At 43.4% G+C, this 14489-nt stretch overlaps 1 protein-coding gene across 2 annotated transcripts; it reads right to left on the bottom strand.

Moving 5' to 3' along the window:
• Positions 1 to 1290: 1290 nt before the first annotated feature.
• On the bottom strand, positions 1291 to 5709 carry LOC115139435 (zona pellucida sperm-binding protein 3-like). 2 transcript variants are annotated; one of them, XM_029676814.2, is made up of 11 exons: positions 5229 to 5709; positions 5036 to 5151; positions 4843 to 4946; positions 3919 to 4096; positions 3634 to 3751; positions 3399 to 3484; positions 3079 to 3275; positions 2757 to 2930; positions 2085 to 2219; positions 1901 to 2011; positions 1291 to 1545 (listed from the first exon to the last, which is right to left on the bottom strand). In XM_029676814.2, the coding sequence occupies exons 1-10, from the start codon at positions 5649 to 5651 to the stop codon at positions 1905 to 1907; spliced, it is 1638 nt and encodes a 545-aa protein (XP_029532674.2). In that variant the 5' UTR covers positions 5652 to 5709; the 3' UTR covers positions 1291 to 1545; positions 1901 to 1904. The 2 variants fall into 2 exon arrangements, with proteins under 2 accessions (XP_029532674.2, XP_029532665.2); XM_029676805.2 differs by having other exon boundaries at positions 1291 to 1559; positions 5229 to 5708.
• Between the last annotated feature and the right edge of the window lie 8780 nt (positions 5710 to 14489).

The following is a 14489-nucleotide window of genomic DNA, read 5'->3' as shown; positions in this document are numbered from 1 at the left end:
CACTAAAGCACCTTACACCACCCACCACTGCGACTTGTATGCTCTAGTCGGCTGGCCCTCGCTACATATTCGTCGCCAGACCCACTGGCTCCAGGTCATCTACAAGTCCATGCTAGGTAAATCTCCGCCTTATCTCAGTTCACTGGTCACGATGGCAACACCCATCCGTAGCACGCGCTCCAGCAGGTGTATCTCACTGATCATCCCTAAAGCCAACACCTCATTTGGCCGCCTTTCGTTCCAGTACTCTGCTGCCTGTGACTGGAACGAATTGCAAAAATCGCTGAAGTTACTTTTCTCTCCCTCACCAACTTAAAACATCAGCTATCTGAGCAGCTAACCGATCGCTGCAGCTGTACATAGTCTATTGGTAAATAGCCCACCCATTTTCACCTACCTCATCCCCATACTGTTTTTTACTTTTCTGCTCTTTTGCACACCAATATCTCTACATGACCATCTGATCATTTATCACTCGTGTTAATCTGCAAAATTGTAATTATTTGCCTACCTCATGCCTTTTGCACACATTGTATATAGACTCCCCCCTTTTTTTCTACTGTGTTATTGACTTGTTAATTGTTTACTCCATGTGTAACTCTGTGTTGTCTGTTCACACTGCTATGCTTTATCTTGGCCAGGTCGCAGTTACAAATGAGAACTTGTTCTCAACTAGCCTACCTGGTTAAATAAAGGTGAAATAAAAATACATAACCAGGCATTTTAAGATCTGGTAGGCATCTGCAATGTAGTCAGGAAGGAACTTTGAGGCTACACCACACTAAACCCAAACACTTGGGTTTTTAGCACTAAATTATCCTTGTGGATAATATTGGAAGTCTCTCAAAAAAGGGGCGTATTAAGGAAAAGGACCAGTTAGAAATGCCAGTGCCGATTTCTGGTTCCAGTCCGCCAGTGAAGGTTGAGGGAAGACGGGAAACACTTGGAAACCATTGGTTTGATACCATTCCACTGCAGTTACCACAAGCCCGGTCTTCCCAATTAAGGGGCCACCAACCTCCTGTGCAGTCCACCCATTCCTCAGACCCTTCATAGCAAGCCCAATGTCTCAGAATGCCCTGTAGCTTACATGCTCAATCAGGAACCTTGGGACAGAGTCACATTAATCCGGGATGTGATGTTTGGCTACGCAAACACCAATACAGACCAAAGACTAAGCTAGGAAATGTCAGTTGGCAGCAACAGGCCCTCACTTTAACAAATGAAGCCAATATTTCAGATTACTCTAGCATGTAGTGCATAATGGTGAAGACAGAAAGTCAGTCGAAGTAGCATTAAATCATTTATTTTTCAAAGAGATTAACAGGCATCATCTCAGAGTTGTGGTAGTCCCTTCACTGGTTGAGTTCGCAAGGAGCAGATGTGGTGCTTATGTCACTTTGTTGTAGGGTCATCCTCCTTGTGTGCTGGGACATCAGGACCGGCACCAACCTCAGTGAGTTGGAGTGTGCTGCTGCTTGGAGCAAGTCTATTATGGGCCACCACGACAACAGCGCCTTCCAATTCTAGAAATTGGATAGTGGACTGGGAACATATCCCTTCATGAAACCACATCAAAAGCAGATATTTAAAAGTGATACTGCCATGTGCAGGTTGACATTTATACAGACAGTATTGTCCTGGAGGCAGAACTGAGTGATTTCCACTAGATGTGCCAGATGGAAAGTCAAAATTGGCTACATTGTAACAATGTATGCTTTTAATTTAATGTTAGGCATTAGGGTTGGCAGTGAGATTAATGTTTAAAAATCATATTTTATTACTTTGTAGCTGTGCCAGCTAGTGAACATTCTGCGGAGCCATCCCAATAACTGCTAACCTGCTTGCCATGTGCAGGTTATTTCCCTCTAAAATAGCATTACCATCATCCCATACATACCCTTTCAATAGGTTCCAATCTCATACTGATCCTCCTCTTCACCAAGACCCTCTTTCTCTGTGGTAACCTCAAGGTCTCCAAAGGGCTCAGGTGTAGGAATCAACTCCAGCTCTGAGAACAGACGATTTAGCACAGAGCCTACATGCAATTATCATACATTCAAAACATGACGTACGGTCATTACCTCGTTGGGCGATTAGTTCTTTCTGCCTGATGAAGCCATCATATGTTACAGAGCTAATGAGACCGTGCTTGTTGTTGGGTCCGATCCTTGGGCCCAAGGGACTAACCTCATTTTGGGATTGGGCGAAATAAGGTCCTGGAATTAAATGTAACAGATTAACACAGCCAGTGTTGGCAGAATTGCTAGCCTATAGGGACAGGAAAAGACAAGACCTATAGAGTGCACTATTTTGACTAGTGCATCATGGTCTGGGCAATAGTCTAGGCATCCTGGTTGCCTCCCACACATTTTAAAATCTGGCTTTACACTTCTGTACGTACTAGAATGCGAGTTTGGCAGCGAGGCCTATGTCACTACCTTAACCGCTTGAATACATACAAAATAGTAGCTAGCAAGATGGAGATCAGTTATTTTTAATGAGTGCATTATGCAAGTGGCTAGTTTGCCTCAACTACCTTCACTAAAACCACTGCAAAGGTATTCCCTGCTAAATTTGGTTTCAAATCATGACGTTCTGCCTCGTGATTTGTTGGGAGAAGTTGCCAAACGAGTCAGTCATTGAAACCAGACCCTAGTCACTGCTGTTGCCTAGGGTTGGGTTCTCAAGACTACCTGTTCAAAGGTAGTGCACTACATAAGGAATAAGATTATGCCATGTCAGAGTCAAATTACCTCTCTTGAAGTCCATGCCACGCCAACGACTGCCAGGTGATACGGGCTTCCTGTCCCCTGTTGAGGAAGGGAAGCCAGGTATATCGATACCTCCACTCGTCCGTGGAGATAGAGGTGTACTCTGTTTACTTGGGAGGACCATCATGGGGCCCAAAGTAGCATCCTGGTCCCATACTAAAAGGACAACACATTAAACACATACATTTGCAGTCAAGACCGTCAATTAGTCTTCCCTCAATTTCCATATTGGAGAAGGTCCCACCCCTGCAATGTGTTTTGAGAAGGTGGTGATGGAATAGAGGGATTAAGATGTCAAATACACCTTTCTTGGCCTTCATCCCAATACTCCAATTGTCACCAGAGGCTGGGGGTTTGTTGCGGTAGACACGAGGTTCAAGTTGGCTACCATTTAGTCTTTGACTGAGGGGACGTTGTGCTGGAGCTTGATCAACCCCCTTCTGTCTACTCAGGCTTGGACAACGCCCACATAGCAAATCATTCTCATCAGCAGACCTCCATCTGAAATGTATGAAAGATCTACTCATGGACCAAGAACACACCACTTTTAAAAAAAGCTATGGTTATTCCAGTGAATAGGTCACAGCCCAGTAACAGTAGCTAAGGAAATGTGACTTATCCCACCTGCCATCAATGAAGGAGCATGCCTTGTTGCTAGGCTCTGCATGGTCCATGACAGGGACTGCCATAAGGTGGCAGGTGATGTACAGCTGTGAAAAACAGGATAAGCAAAAAAAAGATGCAGAATCACAGTAGCCTACATAATGTCTGTACATTGTTACTGTAGAATAATATAACTACAGTACCCATAATGGCCTCTACAACATTGTTTTTATTTTTTATTAAATACCGCCCTCACCTCTGCCCTGTCCTCCTGGTAAAACCTAAAGGCATCAATGTGGAACCCGAGCTTGTTGTCCTGGGTCCTACGCATGAAACCAGAGCGGGAACCAGGCAGCTGGGAATCCGACAAGCACCTGGAGGGAGATAATATTAAAATACATATTGGGGCATCTTCCTTAGTAACCAATAAAGAAGTCTCAAAGAAACCAGAAAAATGGTAGAAGCCCTCAAATGGCATATTCTATCGTTCTCTATGGGCCAGCCGGATAATAGTCATTCTAAGTCATTCCCCCCTGCTTACCCATCACTCTCAATGAAGACATATCTGGGGACAGAGTTGCTCTCAGGGTCCAGTGTGGCCACGCAGCTGCTAACAAAGACCCTGAGCCTGGTGTGGTGAGCAACCCTGACAGACACCTCAATGTTGATGGGATCACCCAGGAAATAGACTCCAGAACCCCGCTCATAGAGCCAGTCACCTGGAAAGGAAATGGCAGTAAAGAAAGATCGTACTGCAAGCGATGCGTTTCAAAGTTACGAACACGAGTCGCTATTAAAACTACCACGGCCAGAACATATTGTCAATAGGCGCTCAACTAGTGAGCATCTCATAATGGATTAAGAGGGCCATGTTTAGGAGGCAAACTGTATAACGTTGCAAAGTGTCCCCAATAACAGTTGTCTGATGTGATTCCGTATTTCGCATGTCAGAGTGGCATTTGTGCTACATAGTACATTTATATCTGCCTGCGGCTATGGAACCCTGACCTGTTCACCAGACGTGCTACCTGTCCCAGACCGGCCGTTTTCAACTCTAGAGACAGCAGGAGCGGTAGAGATACTCTCAATGATCGGCTATGAAAAGCCAACTGACATTTACTCCTGAGGTGCTGACCTGTTGCACCCTCGACAACTACTGTGATTATTATTTGACCATGCATGAACATTTGAACATCGTTGCCATGTTCTGTTATAATCTCCACAGCCAGAAGAGGACTGGCCACCCCTCAGAGCCTTTGTAGGGAGTTTCCTAACCACCGTGCTTCTACACCTACATTGCTTGCTGATGTAAGAAGGGCTATATAAATAAATGTGATATCTGAACATTCAATTCACGGGTTTTACCAAGCTTCTGGGAGAGCGCCATTGTATCCTTTTGATTTATTATCTGAATGGTCAACAAAATTGTACCCTGCGAAATGCAGCCCGGGATTTATATACCCACTTGTCATAAGCTTCAATGAGAACTGCAGGGTGTCTTCAGCAGACACTGTGGCGGTGAAAGGGATCCAGGTCGGCTGGAGAGAGGAGTTGTCCAAACTGTACTTCCTGAAACAGAAAGTACAGACTGGTAAATACACCAATAGGTCAACGCAGGATTCCTATGACCGTCATACAACAGTATAGCCAAAACTCACCTTTCATAATGACACTCAATTGGGATTACAGCACCAACCATTCGAATAACGCCATCTGGTGTGGTTCTGGGTGTATATCTGAGGAGGTTTGCGTAGATCAATGAGTCTTCGTTCAGCTGTGGAGTCACAAAGCAGCATTTAAGAGAAGGTTGTTTCAAGAAGTCAACTACTGAATTTTTTAAATATATATTACCATGTGCTTGGTTCCACAGTCCGAAAGTGCTGCAAATATTCTGTACTCATCTCCGGCTGCTGAAGCTGTAGCCCTACACGGCTCTTGGTCTTGGTACTGTTCAACTCCAAGTCGCAGGTCATCCACGTCGATTTGATTACCGAGTTTAAACAGATCAGCCTTCACGACTATCTCCATGTAGTCTGAATGGCACGTCACAGCGACAGTTTCTACTCGAACTGGCCTTGAAACTGTTTGTTGGAGTGGAGGCTGTTCAAAGCGTGGACGATTGTCAAATTGCGGTGTTCGCCTTGGAAGTTGTTGCCATGTGTCAGTGCTATAAGTATATGACAAAGCAGGAGAGAGTAAGACGTTTTCCACAAGTAAAAACCAAACCAGTTGCTTGAACAATAACCTGAGCGTGTTTGCCATCATGAGTCCCATGCCAACAACTAATGTGACTCTGTAGGTTAGAGGACAGGGTGCCTCTACTATGCTACAATTGATGAAACTGAGGTAGCTTTTAACAACCAACCAGGCTGCACACCTGGGCTGGATTACGCCCTAATTTGGCCTTGCATCTGATTAGTCAAGATCTTTAATTGGCACGCATGTTCAAATCAAATCACAATTTATTTGTCACAAACACATGGTTAGCAGATGTTAATGCGAGTGTAGCGAAATGCTTGTGCTTCTGGTTCCGACAGTGCAGTAATATCTAACAAGTCATCTAACAGTTCCCCAACAACCTCAACTAATACACACAAATCTAAAAGGGGCGAATGAGAAAATGTACATATAAATATAAGGATGAACAACGGCCAAGCGGCATAGGCAAGGTGCAATAGATGGTATAAAATACAGTACATAAATATGATATGAGTATTGTAAGATATGTAAACATTATTAAGTGTCATCGTTTAAAGTGACTAATGATCCATTTGTTAAAGTGGCCAGTGATTGCGTCTCCATGTAGGCAGCAGAGTTAGTGACTGCTGTTTAGCAGTCTGATGGCCTTGAGATAGAAGCTGTTCTTCAGTCTCTCGGTCCCAGCTTCGATGCACCTGTACTGACCTCACCTTCTGGATGGTAGCGGTGTGAACAGGCAGTGGCTCGGGTGGCTGTTGTCTTTGATGATTTTTTTTTGCCTACCTGTGACATCGGGTGCTATAGATGCCAAGGTTGGGCAGGTAGTTTGCCCCCGGTGATGCGTTGTGCAGACCGCACCACCCTCTGGAAAGCCTTGCGGTTGAGGGCAAGCAGTTGCCGTACCAGGCTGGGATACATCCTGACAGGATGCTCTCGATTGTGGATCTGTAAAAGTTAGTCAGGGTTTTGGGTGACAAGCCACATTTCTTCAGCCTCCTGAGGTTGAAGAGGCGCTGTTGTGCCTTCTTCACCACACTGTCTGTGTCGGTGGACCATTTCAGTTTGTTGTTGATGTGTATGCCGAGGAACTTTCCACTTTCTCCACTGGTGTCCCTTCAATGTAGGTGTTGGGGTGGGAGGGCTCCTTCAGCTGTTTCCTGAAGTCCACGATCATCTATTTTTTTTGTTTGAGGTGCCCTCACCTCCTCCCTGTAGGCTGTCTCGTCGTTATTGGTAATCAAGCCCACTACTGTTGTGTCGTCTGCAAACTTGATGGTTGAGTTGGAGGCGTGCTATGGCCACGCAGTCGTGGGTGAACAGGGAGTACAGGTGGGGGCTGTGCACGCACCCGTGTGGGGCCCCAGTGTTCAGAGTCAGCGAGGTAGAGGTGTTGTTTCTTACGTTCACCACCTGGGGGAGGCCCGTCAGAAAAATCCAGTACTCAATTGCACAGGGCGGGGTTGAGGCCCAGGGCCCCCAGCTTGACGATGAGCTTGGAGGGTACTATGGTGTTGAATGCTGAGCTGTAGTCAATGAACAGCATTCTTAAATAGGTATCCCTCTTGTCCAGATGGGATAGGGCAGTGTGCAGTGTGATGGCGATTGCATCGTCTGTGGACCTGTTTGGCGGTATGAAAACTGAAGTGGGTCTATGGTTGCCGGAAGGTGGAAATTATATGATCCTTGACTAGTCTCTTAAGTTAAAGCACTTCAGGATGACAGAAGTGAGTGCTACGGGGCGGTAGTCATTTAGTTCAGATCCTTGACTAGTCTCTTAAGTTAAAGCACTTCAGGATGACAGAAGTGAGTGCTACGGGGCGGTAGTCATTTAGTTCAGTTATCTTTGCCTTCCTGACTACAGGAACCATGGAGGCCATCTTGAAGCATGTGGCGACAGCAGACTGGGATAGGGAATGATTGAAAATCTCTGTAAACACACCAGCCAGCTGGTCTGCGCATGCTCTGAGGACGCAGCTAGGTATTCCGTCTGGGCCAGCAGCCCTGCGAGGGTTAACACGTTTAAATGTTTTACTCACGTCGGCCACGGAGAAGAAGAGGGGTGCCTCAGTTCTTGTTAGCGGCTCGCGGCGGTGGCACTATTATTATCCTCAAAGCGGGCAAAGAAGGTGTTTAGTTTGTCTGGAAGCGTGACGTCATTGTCCGTGACGTGGCTGGTTTTCCTTTTGTAGTTCGTGATTTCCTGTAGACCCTGCCACGTACGTGTCGTGTCTGAGCCGTTGAATTGGGCCTCCACTTTGTCCCTGTACCGGCATTTTGCTTGTTTGATTGCCTTGCGGAGGGAATAACTACACTGTTTATATTCTACAAATTACCAGACCTTTTTCCATGGTTAAATGTGATGGTTTGTGCTTTCAGTTTCGCGCGAATGCCGCCATCCATCCACGGTTTCTGTTTAGGGTAGGTTTTAATAGTCACAGTTGGTCCAACATCTCCAATGCACTTCCTTATAAATTCACTCACCGAGTCAATGTATAGGTCGATGTTATTCTCTGAGGCTGACCGGAACATATCCCAGTCCGCGTGATCAAAACAATCTTGAAGCGTTGATTTCGATTGGTCAGACCAGCGTTGAATAGTTCTCGTCACTGGTTCATCCTGTTTGAGTTTCTGCCTATAAGACGGCAGGAGCAAGATGGCATCGTGGTTGGATTTACCTGAAGGGAGGGCTTTGTATGCATCGCAGAAGTTAGAGTAGCAGTGGTCGAGTGTATTACCCCCCGCAAAGTGCAGTCAATATGCTGATAGAATTTAGGTAGCCTTGTTCTCAAATTTGCTTTGTTAAAATCTCCAGCTACAATAAATGCAGCCTCAGGATATATGGTTTCCAGTTTACATAGAGTCCAGTGAAGTTCCTTGAGGGCCATCTTGGTGTCTGCTTGAGGGGGAATGTACACAGCTGTGAAGATAACTGACGAGAATTCTCTTGGAGGGTAATATGGCACATTTGATTGTGAGGAATTCTAGGTTGGGTGAGCAGAAGGACTTGAGTTGCTGTATGTTGTTATGATTACACCATGAGTCGTTAATCATGAAGCATACACATACACCCTTCCTCTTCCCAGAGAGGTGTTAATCTCTGTCGGCACGATGCACGTCCGGTGGCTGAACCGATTCTGACAACATATCCCGAGAGAGCCATGTTTCCGTTAAACAGAGAATGTTACCATCTCTGATCTTTCTGAAAGGCAACCCTTTCTCAAATTTTGTCTACCTTGTTGTCAAGACACTGGACATTGGCAGGTAGTATACTTGGGAGCGGTGGGCGATGTGCACGTTTACGGAGCCTGACCAGGAGGCCGCTCCGTCTTCCCTTTCTGCGGCGCCTTTGTCTTGGGTCAGCTTCTGGGATCAGATCCATTGTCCTGAGTGGTGGTCCAAACAGAGGATCCACTTCGGGAAAGTCATATTCCTGGTTGTAATGTTGGTAAGTTGGCGTCGCTCTTACATCCAGTAGTTCTTCCCGGCTGTATGTGATAAGACTTAAGACTTCCTGGGGTAAGAAATAATACATAAATACAAAATACTGCATAGTTTCCTAAGGACTCGAAGCGAGCCGACCATCTCTGTCGACACATTCTTTTTGGCCGCGTTCCTCTGCCCAGGTGTCGCTGATACGTGGCAGATCTTAAGGCAGGAGAAGTATTTTTGTGTAAGGAAAACTGAACACTGCATTTATTGCATAAATGTAAATGAATGCCACCACTGAAGCAGAACTGTTGATGTTGAGTTCATAATTAAGCTTGAAGCCAATCTACATGGCTGCTGAATGCTTGGGTAAACAAACACTAGGCTAGAAAACACTTTGCACTAATAGAATCTGTAAAACATAAACACGACACACAAAGTTAGGCAGTAGAAATTTGTCAGGTATTATGTCCCAGCCTATGCAACGGAGGGAAGACCACAATAGAAGAACAAAGGTTATTAATCAAAGAGACTTCCACTTCCTACTCTGAAAGTCACCTGGTTAATAATCTATAGTCAAATTTGCTCACTGCAAACCACCTCATTAGACTATATTAAATCCTCATTTATGATGAGTATTTCTGTTGAATCGATGTGGCTATGCAAAATCACTGGATGTTTTTGGAACTAGTGAATGTAAAGTGCCAATGTAACCTCAGATTTTTAAAACATAAATATGAACTTTATCAAACAAAACATACATGTATTGTGTAACATGAAGTCCTATGAGTGTCATCTGATGAAGATTATCAAAGGATAGTGATTAATTACATCTCTTTGTGCTTTTCTTCTCTCTCTCTTTGGCTGGAAAAATTGGCTGTGTATTTCTGTGAGTTGTTGGTGACCTAACATAATCGTTTGTGGTGCTTTCCCCGTAAAATCCTATTTGAAATCGGACACTGTGGTGGGATTAACAACAAGTCTACCTTGAAAATGATATAAGATACATGTATGTTTGAGGAATTTTAATTATGAGATTTCTGTTCTTTTGAACTTGGCGCCCTGTACTTTCACTGGTTGTTGTCATATCGCTCCCGTTAACGGTAATGCAGCCATAAGAAGTTTTAACACTCTCAGAATTAAGCGGCACACAGATCAAACTAGATCCTTTTATTGCATTATTTGGTGTTTCCTTACCCATATTACAACTGACCAAAATGATTAAGGATATAATTGCCTTTGTCACTTTGTTAGATTAATTTGACTTAGATGGAAATCCTCTGCACCCCTTTCTCATGCTCTTTGGATGAAATCCATTTTGAAATGCATAAAGTTGGAAAAAACTTAACACACCCTCAATGGGTCTATAGACAAATTCTATGCAATGTGGGCTCCCTTATTTTCTTATGTTAAATGACTACATTTCCCTGCAGTTCCAGAGTGATGTATATTTATATATCGGTGATGTAAGAGGCCTGGTATGTGTATACACGGCATCTCGGATGTTAAGGACTGTATTATCTGTGCTAGTTGACCTGTAACAACTGTATCAAAATATATATATTTTTGTCTTATTTTTGTACATTTTTATATATCTTTCTGTCTCACTCTTTGTTTTGCTACATTCTTGTATTTGATGTGTTGTTTTATATTACTACCAAATAACTTACAAGTGCAATTATTTTGTAAATGGTGGTGTTGAAAATCCAATAAGCAAAGTAAAACAATTAAAATTAAAATTAAAATACTATGTACTTTGCTCCTTTCATATTTCTCTCTATCCTGACGGGTCTCCAAGTCCCTGCCGCTGAAAAACATCCCCATAGTATGATGCTGTCACCACAATGCTTCACCGTAGGGATGGTAACAGGTTTCCCCCAGACATAATGCTTGGCATTCAGGCCAAAGAGTTCAATCTTGGTTTCATCAGACCAGAGACCATCTTGTTTCTCATGGTCTGAGTCTCTTTAGGTGTCTTTTGGCAAACTCCAAGCTGGCAGTCATGTGCCTTTTACTGAGGAGTGTCTTTCATCTGGCCACTCTACTGTACCATAAAAGCCTGATTGGTGGAGTGCAGTGGTGGACAGTATCCAACTGTCATATTTGAGTAAGAGTAAAGATGCTAGAAAATGACTCAAGTAAAAGTAAAAGTCACCCAGTAAAATTATACTCGAGTAAAAGTCGAAAAGTATTTGGTTTAAAATACATTATGTATCAAAAGTAAAAGTATAAATAATTTTAAAAAATCCTTATATTTGTCACACCCTGACCATAGTTTGCTTTGTATGTTTCTAAGTTTTGGTTGGTCAGGGTGTGATCTGAGTGGGCATTCTATGTTGGATGTCTTGTTTGTCTATTTCTATGTCTGGCCTGATATGGTTCTCAATCAGAGGCAGGTGTTAGTCATTGTCTCTGATTGGGAACCATATTTAGGTAGCCTGGGTTTCACTGTATGTTTGTGGGTGATTGTTCCTGTCTCTGTGTTTTGCTGTTTTTGGTTTTCCACGTTTATTGTTTTTGTAGTGTTCGTGGTTATCTTTTGTTATTAAACATGAATCAAAGAAACCACGCTGCATTTTGGTCCGCCTCTACTTCACCTAAAGAAAACCTTTACAATATTAAGCAAACCAGATGGCATCATTTTCTTGTTTTTTAAATTTACGGAAAGACAGGGACTCTCCAACATTCAGACATAATTTACAAACAAAACATGTGTGTTTAGTGAGTCCACCAGATCAGAGGCAGTAGGGATGACCAGGGATGTTCGGTTGATAAGTTTGTGAATTTGACTATTTTCCTGTCCTGCTAAGTATTCAAAATGTAGCGAGTACTTTTGGGTGTCAAGGAAAATGTACGGAGTAAAAAGTACAATATTTTCTTAAAGAATGTAGTGAAGTAAAACTAAAAGCAGTCAAATATATAAATAGTAAAGTACATATACACAAAAAAAATGACTTAAGTAGTACTTTAAAGTATGTTTACTTAAGTACTTTACACCCCCAACAAACTCTGGAGCTCTGTCATAGTGACCATCGGGATCTTGGTCACCTCACTGACAAGGCCCCTCTCCCCCGATGACTCAGTTTGGCTGGGGGGGGATCACTCTCGGAAGAGTCTTGGTGGTTCCAAACTTCTTCTGTTTAAGAATGATGGAGGCCCCTATGTTCTTGACCTTCAATGCTGCAGAAATGTTTGGGTACCCTTCCCCAGATCTGTGCCTCAACACAATCCTGTCTCAGAACTCTACGGACAATTCCTTCTACCTCATGGCTTGGTTTTTGCTCTGAAATCTACTGTCAACTGTGGGACCTCATTTAAACAGATGCCTTTCCAAATCATGTCCAATCAATTGAATATACCACAGGTGGACTCCAAGTTGTAGAAACATCTCAAGGATGACCGATGCAAACAGGATGCACCTGAGCTCAAATTCTAGTCTCATAGCAAAGGATCTGAATACTTATGTCAATAAGGTTTTTCTGGTTTATGTTTTTAATTAAATTAGCAACAATTTCTTAAAACCTGTTATTGTGAGTAGATTGATGAGGATAAAAAAAAATACATTTTAGAAAAAGGCTGTAATGTTACAAAATGTGTAAAAAGTCATGGGGTCTGAATACTTTTCCAAAAGCACTGTACCACATCTCCTTAGACCTTATGATTAGATATACACTGTCTCATTCAAAGGAGGTCAAAGACATCGTTCACTGACACTGCGCTCAGTCTTCCCCAAATAGCAGTCACAATCATGTCTACCAGATGCTCTCATCTGTGCTCAGCAACTGAATTAATGGCTGATATAATACAATACACACTCAAGATTGTGCTGCAATCACAGCCAAGAACACACAGTGTTCCAAATTAACAACGATAGGGCTTCTTTATGCAGATGACACTCGGACTCCTCCTGGTTATTCTGAATTGCAGTCACGGTTTCATCGGATCCTGATAATCTCATTTACAGACAATCATATCTAACTACACTGAACAAAATTATAAACGCAACATGCAACAATTTCAAAGATTTTACTGAGTTTACAGACAGTGAATTTAAATAAATTCATTAGGGCCTAATCTATGGATTTCACATGACTAGAAATACAGATATGCATCTGTTGGTCACAGGTACCTTAAAAAAAGGTAGGGGAGTGGATCAGAAAACCAGTCAGTATCTGGTGTGACCACTATTTGCCTCATGCAGCGAGACACATCTCCTTTGCATAGAGTTGATCAGGCTGTTGCCTATAGCCTGTGGAATGTTGTCCCACTCTTCAATGGCTGTGCGGTGTTGCTGGATATTGGCGGGAACTGGAACACGCTGTCGTACATGTTGTTCCAGACAGAGCATCCCAAACGTGCTATTTGGGTGACATGTCTGGGGAGCAGGCCATGGAAGAAATGGGACATTTTCAGCTTCCAGGAATTGTGTACAGATCCTTGCGGCATGCGGCCATGCAGTATCATGCTGAAACATGAGGTGATTGCAGCAGATGAATGGCGTAACAATGGACCTCAAAATCTTGTCATGGTATCCCTGTGTGTTCAAATTACCATCGCAATAATGCAATTGTGTTCGTTGTCCGTTGCCCATACCATAACCCCACCGCCAACGACCTGTAATTTTCATCATAGATACACTTCAACTATGACAGACAAAATGAGAAAAAAAAATCCAGAACATCACATTGTAGGATTTTTTATGAATTTATTTGCAAATTATGGTGGAAAATAAGTATTTGGTCAATAACAAAAGTTCATCTTAATACTTTGTTATATACCCTTTGTTGGCAATGACAGAGGTCAAACGTTTTCTGTAAGTCTTCACAAGGTTTTCACACACTGTTGCTGGTATTTTGGCCCATTCCTCCATGCAGATCTCCTCTAGAGCAGTGATGTTTTGGGGTTGTTGCTGGGCAACACAGACTTTCAACTCCCTCCAAAGATGTTCTATGGGGTTGAGATCTGGAGACTGGCTAGGCCACTCCAGGACCTTGAAATGCTTCTTACGAAGCCACTCCTTCGTTGCCCGGGCGGTGTGTTTGGGATCATTGTCATGCTGAAAGACTCATTCACGTTTCATCTTCAATGCCCTTGCTGATGGAAGGAGGTTTTCTTTCCTTTACACGGATCAGTTGTCCTGGTCCCTTTGCAGAAAAACAGCCCCAAAGCATGATGTTTCCACCCCCATGCCTCACAGTAGGTTTGGCATTCTTTGTCCTCCAAACACGACGAGTTGAGTTTTTACCAAAAAGTTATATTTTGGTTTCACCTAACCATATGACATTCTCCCAATCTTCTTCTGGATCATCCAAATGCTCTCTAGCAAATTTCAGACAGGCCTGGACATGTACTGGCTTAAGTAGGGGGACACGTCTGGCACTGCAGGATTTGAGTCCCTGGCGGCGTAGTGTGTTACTGGTAGGCTTTGTTACTTTGGTCCCAGCTCTCTGCAGGTCCCAGCTCTCTGCAGGTCATTCACTAGCATTC

The sequence above is a fragment of the Oncorhynchus nerka genome, linkage group LG2, assembly GCF_034236695.1.
Source record: "Oncorhynchus nerka isolate Pitt River linkage group LG2, Oner_Uvic_2.0, whole genome shotgun sequence".
Classification (NCBI taxonomy): domain Eukaryota; kingdom Metazoa; phylum Chordata; class Actinopteri; order Salmoniformes; family Salmonidae; genus Oncorhynchus; species Oncorhynchus nerka.
Note: the sequence above shows the minus strand (reverse complement) of the source record. Positions and strands in the feature narration are given on the sequence as shown.